The following is a 25,456-nucleotide window of genomic DNA, read 5'->3' as shown; positions in this document are numbered from 1 at the left end:
GTATAAACTGGATGCAGTAGTGAAATCCAAATATTTTTTTACTACCGGTTCTGTGTGGGTGTGGTGTGGCTTGGTGGGCATGGCAGGGGAAGGATACTGCAAAATCCCCATTCCCACCCCACTCAGGGGCCAGCCAGATGTGGTATTTGCTGGTTCTTCGAACTACTCAAAATTTCTGCTACCAGTTCTCCAAACTGTTCAAAATTTCTGCTACCGGTTCTCCAGAACCTGTCAGAACCTGCTGGATTTCACCCTTAACTGGATGTATTCACTAACTTGTCTGAGTCAAACTCTACTAGTCAAACTCATCTCAAAATACTTCGTTGCTTAAGGCAAAGGCGATTTCCCTCCCCACTTCTCCCCCCACACACACACACACTTAGCCAGGCTACTCATTTAACCAGACTGGTAGATGACTCTTATTGCAGAAGAAAGGATGGGGAAATAGCATCTTCAAGGCCCAGGGAAAACTGCACACGAGGCTCCTTTTTACAAAATCTGCTTCCCTTCTGGCCCACGTTTTCCTCCTACAGACAGACCCTCTAAAGATTGAGCGTTTGCATTTGGTAAATTCTCAAAGAAAAGGCTTTGTTTGTCTAGGCGAATGAAAGCAACTCATAGGACGCAGCCTTTCTTTTCCCTTCTCCCCCACCCGGCCAAGCCAGGTCTCTTTAAAATCTGGTACACAAATCGCCATCCAAACCCCGCCCATCTTCTACTATTCTGACGTCAGGAGGAGAGGTTTCTCCATTCCCACCCTCCCGTCCCCCCCCCGCCTCCCGGTCCTTTAAATTCGTCAGAAAAGGCTGCTGGTAGTTTGGGAGTGAAGAAGAAAATCATAATCAAAGCGGGCGAGGAAGCGCCAAGGAGAAGCCCTGAGGTAAATTTAGCCTCGTGTGAGGGAACCACCGCTCGAGCGAAGGTGATCGATAGTTTCCCTGGGAGGGAGGCAAGGATGCATTGCAAATTGCAGCGAGGCAGCTTTAGGGGGAAAACGGGAGCTGAACAAGGGGGAAAGGCGCCACGTTGAGAGAGAGAGAAGAGCCTCAAAAGGTGCTGGCGCTGAATGCGGGGGATTCGGATTTATTTATTAGCATCCCGCCTGATGGATAACAGCCGAGTGAGATTTTGGATGTGCGCGAAGGGTCGCGTTGGATCCCCCACCCCACCCCGGATTCGTCTGGGTGCGCGCTTGTGCACGTATATTATTATGCCTTTGAACAGCCTGCCGTTTGTCGCTGTTTCTTTGAAGCTAGGATCAACTGGGACGCCTTTCTTGCCTTTTATTCCGAAGGAAAAGGGGCTCTGGTCCCAGAATAAAAGCGCCAGGTGGGGTTTTCCCTAATATGTATTAATCGGCTATACAGCCCCTTCACAGGGTATGCAATTTGACAGGGGAGCAGGCGGCAAGGGGCCAGGATTTGAGGGCAGTGGGGGGGGGGCGGAGGAAGTGGTGCGAAAACCGTAATTGGAGGTTTGTGCGTTTGCCTTAGAAAAACTCATAAAGGCGGCCTGTAGGATTTGTGAAATAATTCAGTTCCCCACACCCTTTTTGGGTCTTCATCGCTTCTCCCCTCACTTGCCGCCTCCAAACTTGGTTTCCTAGCACTGAGGAGGTTTCTGTCTTCAGATCATAAAGATGGCATTCATCTCGCCTTAGATTAAATAGTGGTTGCAAATGTGCCTGTTTAACTATGGCTCCTCCATAAGGGTGCGACTGATTGTTGTCTGTGTAGGGGAGTGGTAGCCCTTGGAGGAAACCCAGTTATTGGTGGGTGGGTTGGTTTTAAAAATTGTTTACTTTCAGAGATGCCTTTTGTATAGAAGTTCCCTTTTTTGAAGGAGTGCTGAGTCCTGTTACAAATTTATAACATGGAAGTGAAAGTGATTGTGTTTTCCCTTGCATTGACCCTCTACCATTTTAGGAAAGGAATGAATAATTTAATCTATAACTGTTCAGTGGCATATATATAGTTTTGAACATTTAAGGAAGTATAAGAGAGGGACTATAATCTGTGACCCTCAATAAAATAAAAGTGTGACATTTAATTACACGTTTATGGCTGCTTTTTCTTTTAAGATTTATAACCATGTTTTATGGCAAGATTTTAGAACAGACTTGGAGATTAAGAGGAGAAATCTAACATCTGAGGGACTACATTTGGAGAGGCTGTTTTGTGGCATTAGTAAATCATACACACGTGAATGTGTATATCTGCATCTAAAATAGCTACCAAAAGGGTAACTGTTGCAGTAAAAATAAGATGTGCTAGTTTTAAGATTTAACATTGATCAGGCCTCATATGGTACTTCTGTGGACCAAAGGTAATTTTAGCTGTTAATGCATGGAACATTATCTTGGATTGGATTTATCTGTCTTTTAATCAGTTTGTTGTACTCACTCTGGCTATAGTTTAAAATGTTGATCTGTTTGAAGAGAGGTCTTTTGTTTTTATCAAGGCAACATTATATGGCTAGATACAGTTGGGGCCAAAAAATCTGTTTTCTAATTTGTTCCTGACACTTTTAAGATAAAGTGGGGGAAGGCACTATCTTTAAGTGTGCATTTTTAATTGATGGGGCCATTTAGTAAAAGAGGACAAGTTTGCTTGCTAACATTGCATGAATTAAAAAAAACTTCATAAAACTACCAATGTTTCTCTTTTTTGAACTATGTATATATAATTTGCTTAAAAACCAAGGATCTAATAAAAGGGCCAAACAGTGGAAACCAATTACCTCTTGGAAATCCAATTAAGCATGATTAGTTTTGCCTCTAGGTGAAAGCTTCTATTTAGTATAGTATCTACATGCTTTCTGGACTGGAAGAACCAATGTATTTATTTAAACAATGAATTTTTCTGGCAATTTTCCCTTGGTATGACAATATTTAAGATACATGGAAGGGTGATAGGATTTAAAAATTAATTGGTTTTTGGTATTGGTTATGGCTGTGTGTGCACATGCACAAAAATGCTATTGAGGGATTTATTTTACCAGCTCAAATGGTGTCAAGGAGAAAGACTTTGAGACTACAAGGATTTTCTCATTATTGAAACAATGTGTCAGGGTTCCAAGGAACACCCCCAACGAAATAAAGCTCTGAGGCTTGAGGTTCCTCAAAGTTCCAATTTATTAGAGATGTCATGTTGGCACAGCTGGGAAAACCCGAAACTGAATGCTTCCAGGCTTTCCACACCCAGTTGACAGTTCACAGCCCTGCCCGACACCCACAAGTTCATCACATTGTCCAATCAACTCTTCACACTCAATTGGATACAATCTTCAGGCAGCCTACATTAGACGCAGGCGAAAGTCCTTGAATATGGAATGTTGTTATGACTAACTTTCTATCGCTCCAACAACAACCCCCTCCCAACTTCCCCAGCTAAAATATGTGGCAGTTAAGAAGCAAAAAGAAAATTGTCTTCCAAAACTGACAGATTTATTATAAGAGAAATAGAGAAAAAACTTATTACATTAGTATTGCCTATCTAAGCAATTCATCCTGATATAGTTTGACACCAGGAAATTAGAATGAAAAGTTGATGGGCCATAATCTAACTTTGGTTTTAAATTGGAACATGAATAAAGCAGGCACAGCAAATTGAATTCTGGTCTAAACTCCATTTACTGATTGTGTTCTGTGAATTGTGAATTCAGTGTTCTCATTATGTCTGGCATAAAATCCATATTTCCTTGGTACTGATATACAGCTCAAAATAAACCTAAACAATCTAAGTACAGGTGGTCCTCAACTTTCAACCATTTGTTTAGTAACTTACAAGGGCATTGAAAAAACTGACTTTCTGGTCCTCACTCTTATAACCATTGCAGCATCCATATTGTCAAATGATCAGAATTTGGGTGCTAGCAACTAACATGTATTTACTATGAATCAGTGGACAATCATCTGTGTCTGAAGTGAACTTTTTTCATTATAAAACACAAATATTGTCATAGAGATGTGCAGAGTTGAATCTTCCCAGCTCTGTTTTGAATTTGAAACACCCATCAAATAGTTTGATTTTAGAATTTGAGAAATATTTCAAACTTCAGAGGTTTTGAGCTTACAACACTTTAGAAATACTTGAAAGGGCTGTTAAACACTTGGAGTAATTTATTCTCAGAACAATATGTTTCAAATTCAAAACAATTCAACTTAAAAGCATTTTGCACACCAAAATGTACTGTATATGCATATTGTATATACATGGACAAGGTTATTAAAGCATGGGTCACATAAGAGACTCAGACATCTTCCAACAAAGAATGGATGTTCTGTATTAAATAGATCCTATTAAAAAGAAGTAAAAAGCAAAAAAAAAAGCCATCTGCTTCTCATGATATTATGTATATCCAACATGCTCCTTGTCTGGTTCTTGGATAATGAAAAAACTAAATTACAATCCTGATGCACAAATAATATATAGAATTGGATAATTCTGTCTTGCCTTCAACAGGCAAAGTAAATTGCAAATATTCATAAATACTTTCATAACTTTGTTAATGAAAACCTTAAGAGGGTTATAGTATTTACTAGCTGATCTTTGTTTGAATGTATGATGAGTAAAGAATTAGAGATCTGTTTCTTTGTTGGTGCTTTCTCATGCTATGATTCTGCATCTTCTTCTAAGACCATAGAACACCATGAACTATGATATGTAAGAAACAAACAAACAAACTCCAAACACTCTTGCGTAGGTATAGGTAGTCCTTAACTTACAACCACAATTACGGTAGAAGCAGATTTTCTGTTTTATGTCTTTTTTTTGGTCAGATTATGACTCACTGCTGCTGTTAAACAAATCATGCAATTTTAAGTGAATCTGGCTTCACCCATTGACTTTGCTTGTTGGAAGCCTGCAGGGAAGGTTGCAGATGGTGATCACATGACTCCGGGATGTTGCAACCATTGTAAATACTTGTCAGTTGTACTTGTAAGCACCAGGACTTACAAAGTCACTTTTTAAAATGTCATTGCAACTTTGAATGGTCGCTAACAGAATGATTGTAAGTTGAGGACTATCTATAGTGAAATCTGAGACTGAAGAGGCATTGGTCTTGTCAGAATGGACTTTGGGTCTCTAATTGTTTTTACTTCAACAAAACTCAAGGCATCTTACAGTAAAGCAGTAAGGATAGTAAATCTGGGCTACAAAAATCCAGGTGACCATAGATGACAGGAACAAGAGTTTACTGTGTCATTTTGCTGCCATCTACTAGTTCAGGTTTTTGCAGCCCAAAACTGAAAGCCTAAATCACCAAAAAGAGCAGGTTTAATTATAACTCCTTGAAAATTCTGTCCTCCAAAGGTCCACTGCCTTGCAGCTAGGTATTCTGAGTTTTCATGTAGGACAAACGTTTGAATATATGTCTTGATATGATCTGCATAGCAGGATGACTTTCCATATCTTTTGCAGCTGTGATTTGGATGCCTAGCAGTAAATGAATACAAGAAATTGACAAAAGCTTGAAATACTCAAAATGAACCAAATAGTCATGAAGCACATGACTATTTATATTGCATTCATCCATACACTCATTTAGCAATATTAAATCATAATGTTACATTAGCAAATATTCTGTATTGCTTTGGCAACTAATTCTAAGTAACTATATCTAGTGACATATTGGAAATCTGTACAACTAAATTATCCTAAAATGCTATGGTGTAGTTTTGAAGGCAGCCATAAAAAATATTGGCAATAGGTTTGGGAATGTCAAAGGAAATATTTAATATTGAGAATTAATTTTAGCATCATGCAGTAATAGGCATATTCTATCAGTAGTTTTTTAAGGGTTGACACATTTATGAAAAATTGATATTATTTATCCTAGTAACTAAAACCAGAACAAGTTTATTCAGAGATAGAAGGCTGTAAATAGTAGATAGCTGCTTCTTGCAGGCAATCACGATAATGCCCTCATTTTAAATTTTCAAGGGATATGTGGCTAGCAGTAAGAAGATCAAGTCAGATGGTTCTCAACTTTTTGTATACAGAAAAGAGATATTAAAATTTATTTTACTAAAAAAAGCTTAAGAATTTGTAAACAAATCCCAGAGTAAATAAGAATCAATAATAAACTAAGGGAAAGTTCTTGCATTCCTATGCTCCATTAGATATTTTTCAGAATTTTCTATTGTAGTATCATCTCAATCATCTAGCTTGATTTTCAGAGAACAACAAAATAGTTTTGATCCTTTCTAAAGCTATACACTGTTGAAGGATAGGTAAGTGCTGTTCTGCAATCAACCAACTTCCTGATGGATTAGTTATGTATAATTAAAGTCTTATCCTACAAATAGAATGGATATCTGTTCAGAGACAATATCTGACTATTGGCATTGGCATCCCTATCTTACTGCAGTTGTCACATTTTTGGCCTAAAATATAAATTCAGATGGCAATGTGAAACTAGTGTTCTAACTGGAGTAATGTTCATATACTTACATAGCCTTAGCACAAAGCAATGTCTTTCCATTCTTTTAAAATAGAATAGAATAGAATTTTTTATTGGCCAAGTGTGATTGGACACACAAGGAATTTGTGCATATGCTCTCAGTGTACATAAAAGAAAAAATACTATCCTATTGAAAACTTTGTTCTTCACCCAGTCCTTCCAGATATGAATGTTGGAAAAGTATTTCCCCCCACCTTTAATGAATATGTTTTCAAATTATTTTAAATGTTGTTTTACAACATTCTTATTGTAAATCTCAATACATGTGGCTTATGGACTAGTATATAAATGTATTTCTTTAATACTTAACAAATTAATAGTCCAGAAACTAGATGTTGTTATGTACTTGAATCATGGTTAGCTCAGTGTGTGAAACCTGACACTGTTTCCTCTAACTTAGTGAAGAGCTTCTAAAAGTATCTGTAAGTAAATGGTTGCCCACAGAGCAGAGCAAGAAATTGTTTTGTCTAAAGCCTTATTCTTTCAAGGAAAAACTAACACTGGTAGATCACACGCTGATATAAATGGTGCCAAAGAGCACTAGATAAGCCATTATTTTCATCTTCTTTTGACTCTTGTCTATTATGATATAATACCTAGCAGACTGCCACAGGAAAAACAACAGAATATCCTTATCAGAGTAATCTGCAATTTTTTTTCTAATTCTAATTCATTACATGAAATGGAGTTAACTTTAGAAATTATTTCAAAGTAGAAAGAATTTTGGAAAAATGCTTTTGGGCAGATAGTTGAGTTCTTGCCCTGAGTTAGCTGCAAGATAGTCAAGGACTTATGTCTGAATGTAGAGTGAAAGAGAAGATGATTATCTGTCCACTGATCTGCAGTCTGAGTTTCCACATTTGATAACATTCTAACCGAAAATATCACAACAGAACTTGGCCATGAGTTTGTTTTTTTTAATGAGAAGTCACCAGTTAAGTGGGAAGTTCTGATATTCAAAAGTTTTGGGGAATTTCTTCTTCCCCTTGAAAAATTATTCACCCAATTTTCTGCCCCAATTAATGGTGGTTAGATGCCTTTTGAAAGTAAGCTATAAGAGCTGTTTCTAGCTGTAAAATCTGCAGCCTCCTAAAGAACATACTTACATAGGAATATAGGAAAAAAATGCTGTAATATTTCAGGGTATTTGAAGGAAGAAGTGTGTGATAATATCTCTTCATAAAAACATGTGAAGATACGCTAATGAGGATATCTTTATGCTACATGGTCATTTTTACATTGTGACTGCTTGAATTGCATTTAAAATCTATTCCCAATCAGCAATTTAGTGTATCAGTCTAGGGCAGATTTTTATTTATTTATTTATTTATTTATTTATTTATTTATTTATTCATATTTTTATACCGCCCTATCTCCCTAAGGACTCAGGGCGGTGTACAGCCATATAAAAACACATAAATATACAAAGTAAAACATTCATCTAAAAAACTTATTATATCGGCCAAATAATTAAAATAGACATATAAATAATAAAACCCAGTTTAAAACCAAATCTAAAATTTAAGCATTTAAAAATTAAAAAAAATTAAAAATCTAGTCCAGCCCTGCGCAAATGAATAAGTGTGTCTTAAGCTCGCGGCGGAAGGTCCGAAGGTCGGGAAGTTGACGAAGTCCTGGGGGGAGCTCGTTCCAGAGGGTGGGAGCCCCCACAGAAAAGGCCCTTCCCCTGGGTGTCGCCAGTCGGCACTGCCTGGCCGACGGCACCCTGAGGAGTCCCTCCCTGTGAGAGCGCACGGGCCGGTGGGAGGCATTCGGTGGCAGTAGACGGTCCCGTAAGTAACCCGGCCCTATGCCATGGAGCGCTTTGAAGATCATTACCAAAACCTTGAAGCGCACCCGGAAAACCACAGGCAGCCAGTGCAGTCTGCGCAGGAGAGGTGTTACATGGGAGCCACGAGGGGCTCCCTCTATCACCCGTGCAGCTGCATTCTGAACTACCTGGAGTCTCCGGGTGCTCCTCAAGGGGAGCACCCATGTAGAGAGCATTGCAGTAGTCCAGGCGAGATGTCACGAGAGCATGAGTGACCGTGCATAAGGCGTCCCGGTCTAGAAAGGGGCGCAACTGGCGAACCAGGCAAACCTGGTAAAAAGCTCTCCTGGAGACGGCCGTCAAGTGGTCTTCAAAAGACAGCCGTCCATCCAGGAGAACGCCCAAGTTGCGTACCCTCTCCATTGGGGCCAATGACTCGCCCCCAACAGTCAGCCGAGGCTGCAGCTGACTGTACCGGGATGCCGGCATCCACAGCCACTCCGTCTTGGAGGGATTGAGCTTGAGCCTGTTTCTCCCCATCCAGACCCGTACGGCTTCCAGACACCGGGACAACACCTCGATAGCTTCGTTGGGGTGGTCCGATGTGGAAAAGTACAGCTGAGTGTCGTCAGCGTACAGCTGGTACCTCACACCGAAACCACTGATGATCTCACCCAGCGGCTTCATATAGATGTTGAACAAGAGGCGAGAGAATCGACCCTGAGGCACCCACAAGTGAGGCGTCTCGGGGCGATCTCTGCCCCCGTCAACACCGTCTGCGACCGATCGGAGATAGGAGGAGAACCACCGATAAATGGTGCCTCCCACTCCCAATCCCTCCAACTGGCGCAGCAGGATACCATGGTCGATGGTATCAAAAGCCGCTGAGAGGTCTAATAGGACCAAGGCAGAGGAATAACCCCTATCCCTGGCCCTCCAGAGATCATCCACCAGCATGACCAAAGCCGTCTCAGTGCTGTAACCGGGCCGGAAACCGGACTGGAACAGGTCTAGATAGACGGTTTCCTCCAGGTACCGGGGAAGCTGACATGCCACCACACTCTCTACAACCTTCGCCGCGGCGGGTTGGAGACCGGACGATAATTACCTAACACAGCTGGGTCCAGGAAGGCTTCTTGAGAAGAGGCCTCACCACCGCCTCTTTCAAGGCGGCCGGAAAGACCCCCTCCAACAAAGAAGCATTTGTAAGACCCTGGAGCCAGCCTCGTGTCACATCCTGTGCGGCCAGCACCAACCAAGAGGCACACGGGTCCAGTAAACATGTGGTGGCATTCAACCTACCCAGCAACCTGTCCATGTCCTCGGGAGCCACAGGGTCAAATTCATCCCAAACAATCTCAACAAGACGGCTCTCAGACATCCCACCCGGATCTACCCAATTTTGGTCCAGACCATCCCGAAGCTGAACGATTTTGTCGTATAGATAACCACTAAACTCCTCAGCACGTCCCTGCAGCGGGTCATCCCGCTCTCCCTGATGAAGGAGAGAGTGAGTTACCTGAAACAGGGCGGCCGGGCGGTTATCTGCCGACGCAATGAGGGAGGAGACGTAGCAACGTCTCGCTTCCCCCATTGCCACTAGGTAGGTCCTAGTATAGGACCTAACTAGTGTCCGATCAGCCTCCGAACGACTGGACCTCCAGGAACTCTCTAGGCGTCTTCTCCGGCGTTTCATCTCCCTCAGCTCCTCTGAATACCAGGGAGCTGGTTTTCTAATGTAACATCCTCAAGAGTATTAGAATATAATTCCTCACCTCATTAAGCATACCTAGATAAACATTACTGTTCTTAATATCTGATTTTAATATGTTCTCGTCCCTTGCTCCCTTAAATTATTTCATACTGGACCTTGTTTTGGGTAATAAATTCAAGCATGAAATGAATTAATTAGCATGTCCTGCCTTTGCAGTTTGATTCTTTGCATCTATTACTGGTTTTTATGCGCTGAGGGAATGCAAGTACATTTAGCAGCGAAACATTTCAAACCAAAAAGTTGGTATATTATGCATTATATTTAATGCAGTGGGCGAAGAGAGATCAATATCTCTATATCTTAGAGAGAGAGAGATAATAGGAGTAATTGCTGGTTTTTTTCCCTTGAAGAGAGCAAGGTACAGAGTACAAAGTACAGAGCATTGTAAAGCAAAAAAGAGGGAAGATGCAGCCATCTTTCTTGTCCAGAGAACAGCACTTCAGCAGAAAAGTCTCTTGGCCTGCTGCCTAAAGACCTGGTTCTTTTCTGCTGTAATGAACTCTCAATTTTTACTTTCGTCCAATGTTTCCCAATGTTGTCAAATTTAAGATGTGTGGAATTCTGGGAGCTGAAGTCTACATATCATAAAGTCATTAAGGTTGAAAAACACTGCCTTAGTGTATTGTGTGAATCCATTAATTAGTTATTATTTGCATAGTATAGTTTATGGCTTAGTGTTAAAGTAAATCTGTGGCTCTTTTTCCCTACTTTGTTAAGGGTTAACTTGATTTGTTTCCCATGGTAGCCTTGGAGAGGCTTACTTTACACTCTGGTTTGTCCGAGATTCTCCCAGTTTTGCACTTCAGTCTTTATGATTAAAGAATTTCTGAAAAGTAGAATGGCATAGCTTCACAAAAGAGGAGCATGAGCCTAGCTGTCTGTCATGACTGTCTCTTCTTTGTCTGGCAAAAGAAGAACAAGTTAAAATGGCAGAAGCTGTATCCTCACTTATCTGGGAAGCCTTGGTTTAACCACTGAACTTCACCAAGGAAAATACAGTCTTAATAGGACAATAAAAATTGTTTATTTACTTGTGAGATAAAATCTTCTATTTTAAGATTTAAAACTGTAAGCAGTGTTCAAATAATCCAAAATTTGGGAATTGATGCTGTATTTCCATAGAAATGGTTACGTTTGTTTTGGAATTGAGCCAGTATTTTCTAGGGCTTGCTTCTGCCCCAGATGTATGCTATGAATGTTTCATGTGGGAAGGTAGGCTCTGCAGTATACAAGGCTAAGGACTTCCAAGAAATGCGCAATTCTAGACTGCCTTAGGCTGATAGATTTAGTCTGCCCTGGATCAAAGAATAAGCAGCATTCCTGTCCCTTGCATTTCATAAGAAATAACTCACTGAGAATTTGACATTGACATACATTGTTTCCAATGTGATGCATAAATCTTTTAGTAGTAGCAAAACCAGATGTTTGCTATGGCCAGATAGCTAGAAGATGATTGAATTACTGTTCCCTAAAAGTTGTTCCCTCAATTTTTGGAGAATCTTGCAAAATATTTATTCCTCTATGTCTGAGTTTGTCTTTTACAGTACTTTGTGATTTGTTTAATGAAGATTGTTGAATAGGTCACCACTTGCTACTTTCACACATTACACTAAATCATATGAAAATATGGCTGAGTTCATACAACAAGCAGCCAAAACAAAATAAACCATATCATGGCTTTGCATGATGCACTTGTCTAGTTTCCAAACAGACAACTAAACTGTGAATGGTGAGGATGAAGATGGTTGCTAAATATGAAAGTAAAAATAATTAAAAACTCATTTCTTTTAATAATTGTGGCTGCATCTTAGAATGCAAAGTATAAATATGCATAATTGGGAAGGAGAGAGTGTTTAGGATATAAGAGCCACCAGGTTAGGGTGGCGATGTGCTAAGTAATTTAGAGTCAAGCTGCACACAAGTTTAATGAATTATGGCTGTCTGTACAGTCAACCAGATGTTTAGAGTGGATTTGGCATTTTTGTCCACCACCTGCGTCTTTCTCACACCTAGGCCAGACAGATGTTGTTTGATGGCATTAAAAGTATTGTTGCAGGATGTAAGTATTTCTGAATAAAGTTGTTTTTTGCAGCTGATTATGGTGGTTTTGTCAATGCCAATGATGTTCAAGTAGTACGGTAGGTGTTTTAGAATTGCACCCAATGTGCCTATTATTTATTATTGCAGTATTGTCATTCCCTGATGACAGAGAGGAAAGATAGAGAAGGGAAGTTTAGGTGCATTTTGGAACAGTCTTCGCCAGCCTGTTGTTTTTCAAGTGTTTTGGGTCTGGAATTCCATCCTTGCCAACTTTAAATGGGAAACATTTTTGCAAACACACATTGTATAGCTCCCTAATGTTCTCATTGCCTGGCTAATCCCTTACAGTTTTAGAGAGATTCTTCCTTTGTGCTATTAATACAGTAATGATGAATTATAGTGAATCAATATAGTGTGTGTGTGTACACACTGAATTATCTCAGGAATTACATTAATGTTGTTGCAGCTTCTTTTCAAAATTACCTTAGGCAAAAAATCCTTAGGCAATTTATTCGTTTGCTTCTGTCTTGCCCTGCAAGTCAAACTTAAAAGCTGAGCACTGCTGCTCATTTAATTTTCCACTGACACTGATTCTCTCATTCCAGGAGACAGATTCTTCCACCATGTCATCTGACCAGACATCTCAATCTACAGTACCACCTCTCCACTCTCCAAAGTCACCTGTGTGGCCTATTTTCCCATTCAACAGAGAGGGAAGCCGGATTTGTGAGAGGGGTAGTCATCTTCTTCGGGACTTACCCAGCCCTCTTCCCACAAAAAGAACAAGGACTTACTCTGCGTAAGTATCCAAAATTGATCAGAATTATTGACCAGATTTTTATTTTAGAATTTGATGACATGAAGCCTATTAGCTGAGGCTGGAAGAAGTGAGGAATTGCAGTCATAATTGTATCTCTATGTTCTCTTGTATCTCTTGTTTCCAGGTGCATATATTTCTGGTCTATTTCTCCCTGATTATGATCCTAGAGAAAGAGTTGAACACTGCAATATTTGCAATGCTGCTTTTTTTGGATAACTTTGATTATTCAGTTCCCCACATAATGAGAATACCAAATTGTACCCATATTTCATTAAAATTATCATAAGAGCCTTTTTGGATAAGGTCATAGCCCTGTTTAATGTTGTGTTATACAATTGCCATTTCAATGTATTTAATCCTGGAAGTGGAGATATGGGAGCAGGTTATATATGAGAAATCAGACTATTCCATTCCATTAGAGAAGGAAATGGCAACAAATTCCAATGTTCTTCCAAGAAAACCAAATGGATATTCCCAATCAAGACAATATACTGGAAGCTGAATGCCTCAGGTTAGAAGGTATCATATACAGTAAGGTATTGGGGAAGAATAGAGGGCAATAGTAGTAGTACTAGAGGTGGTGGTGCTGCTGTTGTAGATTAAGGTTGAAAAAATGTACAGAGATACAATGCAAGTTTGATACTATTGTTACACACATAATTAGTCTGTGGAACATCAGAACCATAAATCCAGATAAACTTGATGTTGTCAGTAATGAATATTGACATTGTGGGAATCAACAAACTGAAATGTACTGGAATAAGTCACTTTATATCAGAGGAGTATTAGATTTAATGTGGATGAGAAATCATAAAAGTGGAATAGCCATTATTAATTAATATCAAAGACAATATTGTGGTGATCCAATAACACAGGTGCAGAGGCAGTAGAAGTTGAATAGTTCTGTGATAATGTGCAGTGCTTTATTGATATAACACCCTCCCAAATGTAGGTGATTGCAGGGCTAAAATTGAAATAACATCTGGAATAACGGGAAAGTTGGCTTCAGTATAGAAAGGAAGCAGGAGATAAACTAAAAGAGTTCTGCTGAGGCAATTTAACATTTAAAGCAATTTCCTTCTTTTAGCAATCTAAAATATTTTAGATTAATTTATAATCTAAAAGATGGCTTTACATATAACTGAATCAGACTGAAAATATATGCTGTGAGCAAAATCAAAGATTTCAGCCAGCAAAAACAAGATCTGATGTGACTGCAGCTCAGATCATGAATTCTTTATAGTTTAAATTAAAGAAAACAAACCTTCATCAAACGGATAGCATACAATTTCAGCAACAGCAATGATGGTAAATAATAGATCTCATGTAGTAGATATGATAAATGAAAATTCTGGACTGATGTTTGTAACGTGCTATAACATTTGTAAAGCTGGAACAAAATAGAAATATCCTGATATGCAGAAAGTACAAAAGAAGGTGAAATGAGTGTGTATTGTTATATTGAAAGTAGTTCAAAAGAGTGGAAAGCAAGAGGCAACAGAAATGTATTTTCTCAAGTAAACATCAAGTTCCAGAGGAGAGCAAGAAGAGATATGAGACATCCAGTTTCTTTGGATTGCATATTTAAATATAATAATCAAAAGGGAAAAAATAAAAAACTTGTTTAAGGAAATCATGGAAGTTAAGGAAATCTATTACATAATGGTGGACTCCATAAAAGACAACAAACACAAAGATTTATTGGTGAAAAAAGATGGCATCAGTAAATGGGATAACTGTCTAATTGAAATAAAAATTGATGATACAGCTAAAGAGATGACATAGTTAAATGGGTTCTAGAAAATATTGCTAACAAAAATGTGTAAAAGTTGATGAATTACTAGCCAAACTACCCAAAATCTTTCAAATAGTTGCAATTGAAATATAGATAGTCCTCAATTTATGATTATTCATTAAACAGCCATTCAGAATTACAGTGACTCTGAATAAGAAGCATTTACAGTATGATGGAGTGTCAGTTGTTACAGCATCCAAACGTGATCATGTGATTACTTAGTAATCATGTGATTACTAAGTTCTGACATTCCTTGCCAGGTTCCCACAAACAAAGTCAATGGGGAAACTGGCAGGACGTCAGAAGTTACTGTCACGTGAGGTCCCTGCTTAATGGTCCACATAGTCATGTTTAATTTCAGCAATTGAGACTACCAGAATTGCTATTGCTAAGTGACACAGTCACAGGAAATTCTACTTTACAACTATGTCATTTATCTGTTGTTAGCCAATTGCTGTTGTATAAGCCAAGGACCACTGTATCATTAACAGTTCGTAATCTGTAGGAGCCAAGGTCCTGAATTAGATCAATTAAGGAAGCTTTTTAATTTTAATTTTCAGTACAATAGTAAAAGCAAATATAAAGAGAAAAAATACAAAGAGAAAAAAAATGCAAAGAAAGAAAAAGAAAACTAGAACAAAAAGAGGAAAGAAGTCGAATCAAAAGAAAAGAAATATGCAAAGAAGTGACTGCCAGTCTTCATCACAAATAAAACAAATTTGATAACTCATCATAAACTTACAGATATCTTCCCCCCCAGCCTATCCCTTCTATATGCAAAAGTATAAATCAACTTTTCAGTCCTGACATTAGCAAAATGTCCCTAAAGCCAGAGCTTTAAAAAAAAATGTTGTATTTTAATATTGATCACACAAACTGTTATATTGCTTTCTTTTACTTCTAACAATCTCAATCCTTAATTCGTTTTCTTTTTCCCATTGCAGAGGTTTTTTTGTGTCTTTTTCACAGGACATGTAAGTGGAAGGCTGCTCCGTTTGAGTCCGGGTGGGCATGGGCGCCTGCCTCTTGGACAAATGGAGCTGTGTGCACATGTGCATGCTTGCCCACCGCTTGCATGGAACTATCCCTCTCCCCTCCTGCTGCTGGAAAGTTCGCAAAGCTGGAAGGTTGGGGACTGCAACTTTAGCAGATATTTTTTGTAAATCCAATGGAAAATCCTTATCTAGGTTAACTGAGAGCTTTGAAGATTTGTTTTACTTTTGGGGTTACCTGTTGATTGCTGCTTTTATATAGGGAACAAATGGTGGGTCAATTTGATTGATAGATTCACAATTTTCCACACCAGGGACATTTTTTGGAGTATTGTAACATAGTATTAAATATAGATGGGGAAGTTATAATTACTTGTGGACCTGTTATGTGTAGGGGAAAATAATGTATCAAATGTTTTCAAAGTATTTTTTAGCATTCAACCAGGGTTAACATTTAACGTCAGTGTGAATTATATATTCGTCATTGTTATTTTTTTGTGCACATTTTTATTTTTATCATTAATGTTTGATAGTTGTTAGTTTGATGGTTGGTTTTTTCTTTTCTTTTGTATTTTAACATTAGAAATAAGATTTAAAAAATTGTGAGAAGAAAATTCTTATCCAGGTCATTGTTTTAGTTGTCTTTTATATTTCCCCTTTGTTTTTCAAAATATTAGCAAGCTTCTTTCGTGAATCCAGTAAAAAGTTCTCAACTCTGTTCTCTGTGTTGTAATCCACATTTTTTCCTGTAAATTGTTATTTCCAGGTTGAATGCTTGGCCTGTTTTATAATCCATACTTTTGTTAAATTCAGCCTTTCTGATTCCATTATTTTTGCCTGTTGATCCTTCATTAGTTTATCCATAAAAGCAGACATTGAAATTGTGGCTACTAATTTCTGTCTCCATTCTTTGAAGATGTTTTTTAATATTTCAGTTGTTATGGTATTTTTGTGTCATTTTGTAAATCCCAATCCTAAAGGCAAGGGTTTTTTTTTTTTTGGCCTGGATTTTAATTTCCTTCAGTGTCCAATTTAAATTATAAAGTCTCATTATCTATGTTATGGCTTGTGGTATTCAAAATAATTCTGGTTCTCACCAAAAAGCTGTTTATTTTATATAATTAAAAACAAAAACAAAACAAATGAAGGAAATTGCATGCCTTTGAATTGGTGGTGCTTGAAAAAAATGTTTGAGAATACTTTGGTCTGCAAGAGGAATACATTATTCAATAGCAGAAGTAAAAATTGAATTACTTGCAATATTAATCAGCGGTGAAATGCACTTACCTTCACTACTGGTTCAGGAATGTGAGCGTGTGTGCTCTCGCTATGCTCATGCACGCCTCTTCTGCGCATGCGCAGAGGGTCAAAAATGGGACATAATGACATCCTGGAGGGTGGGCAAAGCCTCCCACCGCCAACTTTACCAGTTCACGCGAGCTGGATAGATCCAGCCGGATTTCACCACTGATAATAATAATGAATCTGAAGCTTACACATAATGTGAAAGAAAGCATCAATCATTGGATACATCCTAATGCTTGAAAAAATCAAAGACATTGAAAAAGAAGATATCAGAAGTCAGGTTGGCTAAATATTGAAGATATAAAGATTAAAAGAATTCAAAGTAATAGTTGGCAACAGATAATCCAGATGTAGCCTGCTCTATTGGAAGCATTTCCATGTTAGCTGACTGGTTCGGGGCCTCTCCCCTGGAATTGGGACAAGAAGGAGCAGGAAGTGATGGCTGGGAAATGTAGTCCCCAGGAGGAGCTGAGGAAAAAAAGAATTGAGAGGGAGCGAAAAGAACAAAGCTGCTACAAGGAAAAGAGGCTGCACTCCTTCAAAGAGAGAGGTTGCCACCCCAAGGAAGAGAGGACAGCTATATCTGGGCCTAGAGATTGGATCCTGGCTGCCACAAGAGGGAAGCTCCTTAGGCCTCTATCTGGGTCCACAGAGGACATGTTTTTGAAACAGCAGGATTGGTGAGGGGTCATTTGGCCAAAAAGGACAGTCTTTGGGGCATTTTTAGTTGAGCAATGTTGTCCACCACATGTTTTATATTATTGTGTTGTTTAACTTGATTTTTATCTTAATGGCCATTATTTTTAATAAAGTCAATAACTCCCTCCACGTGTATTGGTGTGCCTGGGCCATGTCAGGCTGGTCCCCTAGAAAGGGTTAGGGTTAGGCCTGATTGTCAGTGGCCCTTTTGGGGAAAGTGCTACACTGGCAAAATGATGTCCATTAGCTCATGAAAAATAGACAATGATTGAATGATAATAGTGAATCCTGGAGAATCTAATTTATAGATTGTATTGTTGAAATAGTATAACCAGCCTGAGATTAGAAACATGTACACATGTGACTCTCCAGATGTTGAATTCCAGATATATCTCCCATGAGCCATAGTTAACATGACCAATGGTGAAAGGTAGTAATAGCTTAAATTGCACAAAACCATGTTATCTATCCATGTTATACATACTCAATATCGGAAGTAGATAAATAAAAAATCTAGGGTAATATGTTGGCTGGTCTTATAAGAGGTATATCAAAGATGTTCTTCATTGTTGCCTATTATAGCATAATTACTCCTTGTTTATATTTTACTCACTTTAAGCATCCTTCTCATGAAGAAGCATATTGTTAATGAAGGTAATACTTTGTAAGCAAGAATGGAGATTTTAAAGAAGAGATTGAACAACCAGTTGTCTGAAATGGCATAGACTTTCCTACTTGAACTAGAAGATCTCCAAGGCCACTTTCAACTCTGTTATTCTGAATACCAGAATAGGTCAGCTTGATTTTCATTTTTCTTTTTTTCCTTCTCTCTTTTTTTCCCTAGGACGGCTCGTGCTTCTGCTGGTCCTATCTACAAGGGTGTATGTAAGCAGTTCTCACGCTCCCAGGGCCATGGTTTCATCACTCCAGAGAATGGCACAGAAGACATATTTGTACATGTTTCTGAGTGAGTTCTATGGGGAATGGAACATTGATGTCTTTAGTGGCTTATGTGTTTGTAAGTCAGGATCCCTGTTTCCTCTCTCCATCCCAACTTCCATTATTGACATTATTCTATTCTTATGCACTACATTTTTTCACATATTGATACTGACAGAAAAAAAGATGAACTTTTTATTTTTTCTGCTTCTCTACATACTCCAATACAATAATCACTTATATACACCAGTGTTGCAGTCCTTCCATTTTAATTTCTATAAGGAAATACTGTTCTCCATAAACTTTCTGTTGTGTCACTTGTGACAGGATAAAGGTTTACAAACACAGGTATACATATTTGTGGTGTGCAGAGCAGTCAATTTGTCCCCTTTGTTTGAGAATTTGCAAGGTAGCTCAATCATTGCATTGGTAAAGAATGCCAGTTGGAGAGCTGTTCAGGTGATACAATACCTGTCTAATGGGATAGATTCCTCAAATAAAAAAAAAAGTCAGCGCAAGGATCATGGTCCCATCACAAATGGTCCCATCAATATTCCCTATCAATCAACTTGAAGAAAAGTATGATTGGTTTTGAAGGCACTTTCACAGCAGGTGAATGAGTGGCACCTAGTGGTATAGACAAACAATATTTGGACCAAAATTTATGTAAACCAGATTAAGGTTAAAGTACGCTTCAGAAAAAAGCGTATAGACATTCTTAGTATAGTGTAGTATATGTAGTATAGACATTCTTATTTTCTATATCAGCCAAGTACATAAAGGGAACAGCTAAGAGGCTGAATTATCAATGCTTTCTCTTAGAAAGGAGCAGAGGTTTCTTGTGATACGTCAGCAAGATGGGGATCCCCCCATCTATCAATTGCCCATTCATGATAGTGAAGCACATTATGTTCCAGAACTGTGGTTCCTCAAATTTGTCTTAGTGGAGATGAGGAAGAAGCCCTTGTGCCATCTCCTAAAATGCCCAGACATCATCTCTTACAGCCTCACTGTTTACTTGGAATCAGAAGGCTGCAACTTTGTGCTTGAAAAATAAATGGAAAGATCTCCTATGTTCTAATTTTTTAGCCACCAGTGTGGAAACCATTTTGGCTTATAGACCATTTTATTTGGTATGCCTGTAAACAATAATACAAATGAACCTTGTGGCATATGGAGAAATCTCCCACTCTACTGAAAGGAGGTATATTCAGAGGCAGTTCAAGAGACTAAAGGTCAAATTATTAAGTATTGTCCTGTGTTTGCTAACTGTTATACATTGTTCTTTCATTTTTGAGAGTCTATGATACCATCAAGAGATTTTTTTTTGATACAGTGAATTATTCAACTAAGAAATGTAATTACACTCAGGTCAGTTGTATATTCAGAAATCAGTGTACATGATTGAAAATAGGGATTTCCACAGAACAGGAAGAAATCTTGCTGTAAATTCTGTAGCTGGAGGAAGTTGAAATAACCATTTTCTGTTGTCATCTTTGGCTGGCAAAAAGGTTCTTCATAGTAAATGCAGTAGAAAATGTTATTAAAAATAAATTTGGGCTAATATTCCAAGCCATAACATTTTAATTCTGCTATGATGGCAGAACTCTTCCTAAATTAGAGTGCTACAAAATGCATCATGTTTGGAGGAATTTACTGTTAATTCACATCCTGTTAATGATGTTTAATTTTATAGTTTTCTTTGATAGTTCTATACGTTAATTTTGTAGCAATTGCTTATTTAGATACTGATGCATTGAAGCTTTCTAAAGGAAATGCAGTTGTTTAAAAAATTGTTATGCCATGTCTGACAAGTTTTAATTACATCAGTTTGTAATTAAATGTTCCTTCTTTTTCTTTTTCAGCATTGAGGGGGAATATGTCCCGGTAGAAGGAGATGTGGTCACATATAAAATCTGTCCCATCCCACCAAAGAATCAGAAGTTCCAGGCTGTGGAGGTGGTGCTCACTCATTTAGCACCACATACAAAGCATGAAACATGGTCAGGTCAAATAATTGGCTCATAAACTACTTCTTGAGCCTGCAGGAAGTGGAGTTGAATGATATGGTGGGTGGTGGAACTACTGGAGCAATGAAAGAGCCAGGCTGGCAATTTTTGTTTGCTGTGTGACATGTTTGCAACTTTATCTTGTCTTTTCTAAGATCTAATCTTAGTTTGTAAATGTGCTTTTTTGTTATAGAAGGGCAAGCAAGAAATGGAAAAGTGTTGCTGGGTAGATTTACACTTAAGTCATGAATTCCTGACTGTACCCAATAGGATGAAAGAAATCTACTATCAAAGTAGTATATGTTGGCCACAGTGATGTTTATCTGGTTCTATTCTAAACAAATTAGTAATGAAAGTGTCTATTATCCTATCGCTTTAACAAAAATTTCCCTTCCATCTTCAGCAGAGGCTGTTGCATTGTTATTATGCACCCTTCTCAGCCAGAACAGGCATTCAGTGAAATAGTATTTTTCAGGGCACAGTTCTGTATGGTCCAAACATGATGAAGCTGTCATTCTTTCAGAGTTTTCTAAAGCACCTGCTTGAAGTTTGTTTTTTGTTGTTTGGGGTGTTGTGTGTATTTCTTACATGTATAATCATATGCAAAGAAAGAGCCTATAGGTTTGCTCCTGCATAGGGATCACACTTCTCTAAATTTCTATTTATCTTTGGCTGAGTTTGAGATCAATGGCTTGGTTACCACTTGTGTATATAATTATTGCTATAGCTTCAAGTCTTCTTTCAAAAACACTTCATGCACAGGGTCTGAAATAATTATGCAGTAATCCAATAGAATATAACACTAAGGAAGGAGCATTTCTAAAGACAAATTAATAATTCACTGTGAAGTTTTGTTCAGATATGTCTAAAATGGGTGGAGGGATTTTTTTTGGTCTTATAAAATATGATATCACCAAAATCAGGATCTTCTGCTTGTTGTCATACAAGGAAGTCAGTAAATTTTGCAAATAATTCTTTGCTGGAGGTAACTGAAGAAGGAACTTTTCTAAATGTATTAATCTCAAATTGACTTTAATTTTTTCCATGTGCATCACAGTGGTTTGTCCCAGGTAGCCTGAACTGTAGCAGTAACTTGCTTCCAGACTGTTGTGATATACATTCAGATTATACCTAAAAAACAACTTTTCTTATTTTCTCTTAATTGTAAACTAAGTTGCATCTGTTTTTTAAAAGGGTAGCAAAATATAATACAGGAATTAATTGCAATTAATAGTATGTGTCCAAGGGTATTCTAGAATTCAGCCGCTACTGAAATGTGTTATTTTGCTGACATTGTACTTTTCATATAAAGTGTTAAGTATTGTCCATGACTGCATTTGTGTCTACTAAAAGTAATACATAATAATAAAATCCCCTGCAGATGAAGCTTTCTTTGTTAGAAGATTATATTATTATTAACATTAAAAGGGACTAGAATGGTCTTCTTTACATAGTGTCTCCAGATGTTACTGGGAGGTGCAGTTCCAATTCATTTGGTCTGTATTATGCTAGGAAAATCTGAAATAAAATCACCAGGAAGCATCTGTTTCATCCTCTTATATTATGATTGATAGTTTCCGGCCATGAAGATCTGTTTGAAAAATAGCACCTTTGTTTATTACGCATTCATCAATGTAGGCTTCAGTATTATCTGCATGTAATTGCATTTCTGAATACTTCTCACAACACATTTCCTCAGAATGGATGTTTAGGCTAATTCTCCCATTTTAACGATTATCCTCTATGTGACTGGAGAATGAGGATTATGTGTAGAAGAGATGAAGAAATGTTCAGCAGAGGTAAGATTAATGGGTAGTATTAAATAAATGGTATCTAGTAGTATTGTCCTTCAGTTGTTCCAATTCTATCCAGTGTTTTCCCCAACATCTTAATTCCCCAGGATATACAGGGTCTTGTTTAAAAGCACAATATTGATTTAGATGTATTAAGAAGAGTTTCCCAGGATACCATGTACATTCTCAGAACTTGCATGGAATTGTCAGGCAGGCTAAACTGTATGATCTGCTGAGTTGAAAGCATATGGGCAGTGCCACGCTGAAGTTGCATGATCTTGGAGAGAAAAGATGTACATGGATAGAAAGTTTTTAAATTAATGCATGGAAGCAAGCACTATGCTTCTAGGAATTAGTGGGTGTGTTTAAGTAAATGAAGTAAGTAAGAATGTGAGCGATGTGGATTTAGTGAGGCTCTCTTGAATGAGATGAGGAAGTCTGAAAATAGAGCCTATAGCATAATGGTACTGCAGTATGCTGGAATAAAACTGGTGTCTATAAAAGATATGCTTTTTGTATTTGGGACGTATTTCCAGTGTCCTTAATGAGTTTGTATGAATGTCTGTCCAACAAACTTACTGTTTGTATTTGTGGGATTTCAGCCCCTTTGATCTTTTACAAACTTGCACTTACGTGTGAGGTGAGACGGGGAGGGTTCAGGATAGGCTGTTGCTCGGTAGAAATAGACATTTGAAAACAGCCTAATGTTCATATTTAGTTTTCAATGGGGACACCCCACACAGATAGTTTAGTTCTACAGTATACTGCCAGCCTAGATTTATAATAAATTTCATGCAAGGTAGCCAGAGGGTGTTGAGTTCCGTTCTATTTATATTTCAACCCAGAAGATTAAAGAGAAAGCCCTCATAGCTATAAGGATTTGGGGACTTCCAAATGATACCCGAACTAGCTGTAAGGATGCCAATCTAATGCAGTGTTTTTCAAACTTGGCAACTCTAACATGTGTAATTCATATCCCAAATTTTCATAGCCAATGTAGGGAATTCTGGGGCCTGAAGTCCATATGTTAAAGTTGCCAAGTTTGAAGAACATTGATATAACGCAACCTTTCCCAACTTAGCTCTCTTCTGATTTGCTAGGGCTACAACTCCTGGAAAGCCGTATTGTGAGGAAATTCTGGGAACTGCCATTTCAATACACTTGGAGGGTGCCAAGGTAGAGAAGGCTTTCATACAGTTCTTTCTTGGATGGATGTTACTCTACAGCCGAGTTTTTAAAATATTCTCCCATAAGCCCGATATGGATCGAAATGGAGTGCAATTTTAAGAAAAGTTCTACCCTAGTTCTTCCTGAATTTGTTTCTTCATATAGGAGCCTAAAATAAAATGGTACCCTAACAGTCCCCTTCTGTTCCCAATATGCTGTTAACTAACATATTCCAAGAAATCTGTTTGTGGATTTATTACAACTGTGTTTGTGATAAAAAATGAGTTCTTTCCAAGCAAAGCTATTAAAAAGTTGGTTAAGGTCATTCTTAACCAGGGACATTATTGTTCCCTTTTTCCTGACATGTCCTCATTATGCTAGTGACAAATGATATGAATATTCTGCCTCCTTCAATTAAAAATCCAAATAAAACATTCCCAATGGTCTGTTTTGAAAGAAAACTCCATACATGCAGGAGAAAATGGAGTATAGTGATTTTGAAATCAATTATCATTCTTCTGTATGTAGATATAGAGGGAGAATTTTTCTGGACTTTTCCTTGCGATGCAGCAGCTGCTCTTAAGTCCAATGAAGTGAAGATCTGGAGGCCACTTTCCTTTTGCTGTATGAGATATGCTTCCTGTAACAGTTGGAGGAACTTCCTGCACACATGTAACACCAGCAGCTTCTAGCTTATCTCCCTCCTTGATGGTGCAATACCAGTGGGAGTGCCACAAAACTGTGACTTCTGAGAATGCTTTTAATTCTTTCTAAAATAACCTTGTTATCTATAATGTGTCTGTGTTCTAACAACTTTTTGTGTGGTTCTTGCCTCTTTAATCCCATGTTGATCTTTGTAACACTGGCAATAAATTAAAGTGACTTTCCAAGACTCTTCTGTTCTGAATTTTTTTCATTTCACAATGGTCTTTTGAGATGAGTGTCTAAGGTTATTGGGTAAAGGGAATGGGGTAGCTGTTTCTAGAATTCGTGATGCAGAGATTTTATTTATTTTATTTATTTATTTAATCACATTTTTATACCGCCCTATCTCCCAAGGGACTCAGGGCGGTTTACAGCCTGATAAAAAACATACATATAAATACAGAATAAAACATCAATTAAAAAACTTATTAAATAAGGCCGAATATTTTAAAATAACAATAAAAGTAATACAACCCCATTAAAACCAAATTCAAAATTTAAAATTCTAGTCCAGTCCTGCGCAAATAAATAGATGTGTCTTAAGCTCGCGGTGAAAGGTTTGAAGGTCAGGAAGTTGGCGAAGTCCTGGGGGAAGTTCGTTCCAGAGGGTGGGAGCCCCCACAGAAAAGGCCCTTCCCCTGGGTGTCGCCAGTCGGCACTGCCTGGCCGACGGCACCCTGAGGAGTCCTTCCCTGTGAGAGCGCACGGGTCGGTGAGAGGCAATCGGTGGCAGCAGACGGTCCCGTAAGTAACCCGGCCCTATGCCATGGAGCGCTTTGAAGATAGTTACCAAAACCTTGAAGCGCACTCGGAAGGCCACAGGTAGCCAGTGCAGTCTGCGCAGGAGAGGTGTCACATGGGAGAGATGAAGTATATTGTCTGCTGGAAACTATTTGATTAGCAGCATAATGCATGCAGTCCATTTAGGGTGAGCAATATTTGCACGTTAGTCATTGGTAGACTTGCAGCTCCTATCACTGTATGCTTTTGGTTGTGCTGTTTAAAAGAAATGACTTTGCACAGAACAACTTCTGGAATGTTGCAGTTTTACTTAGCAATTAATTCAGATTACTTTGCAGTGAAGTCAGATCACTGAACCATCTAGCCCAGTATTAGTAGTAGCTTTCCTAGGTTTAAATGAGGCATTTTCTCTTACTCTCTGCTACTTCTAGGTTTGTAGGT

General features: G+C 38.3%; 1 protein-coding gene across 6 annotated transcripts; it reads left to right on the top strand.

The window, feature by feature from the left end:
* Nucleotides 1-764: 764 nt before the first annotated feature.
* On the top strand, nt 765-24,461 carry CSDC2 (cold shock domain containing C2). Of its 6 annotated transcripts, XR_009156116.1 has the most exons (6): nt 765-880; nt 12,656-12,849; nt 18,506-18,628; nt 20,466-22,408; nt 23,503-23,578; nt 24,098-24,461. XR_009156116.1 is itself a non-coding variant. In XM_058191080.1 (4 exons), exons 2-4 carry the CDS (start codon nt 12,674-12,676, stop codon nt 20,626-20,628), a joined length of 462 nt encoding a protein of 153 aa, XP_058047063.1. In that variant the 5' UTR covers nt 765-880; nt 12,656-12,673; the 3' UTR covers nt 20,629-24,461. The 6 variants fall into 6 exon arrangements, 1 of the variants encoding a protein (XP_058047063.1); XR_009156117.1 differs by lacking the exon at nt 23,503-23,578; XR_009156115.1 differs by having other exon boundaries at nt 23,503-24,461.
* Nucleotides 24,462-25,456: the final 995 nt, after the last annotated feature.

The sequence above is a fragment of the Ahaetulla prasina genome, chromosome 7, assembly GCF_028640845.1.
Source record: "Ahaetulla prasina isolate Xishuangbanna chromosome 7, ASM2864084v1, whole genome shotgun sequence".
Lineage (NCBI taxonomy): Eukaryota > Metazoa > Chordata > Lepidosauria > Squamata > Colubridae > Ahaetulla > Ahaetulla prasina.
The sequence above is the reverse complement of the archived record's forward strand: the minus strand, read 5'-3'. Positions and strand labels throughout refer to the sequence as shown.

Excerpts from the sequence above, each read along its gene's own strand:
- CSDC2 (XM_058191080.1), top strand. The coding sequence starts at position 12,674 with ATGTCATCTGACCAGACATCTCAATCTACAGTACCACCTCTCCACTCT. Across the intron at positions 12,850-18,505 it reads AGAACAAGGACTTACTCTGC|GACGGCTCGTGCTTCTGCTG; the intron begins GTAAGTATCCAA and ends TTTTTTCCCTAG. Across the intron at positions 18,629-20,465 it reads ATATTTGTACATGTTTCTGA|CATTGAGGGGGAATATGTCC; the intron begins GTGAGTTCTATG and ends TTTCTTTTTCAG.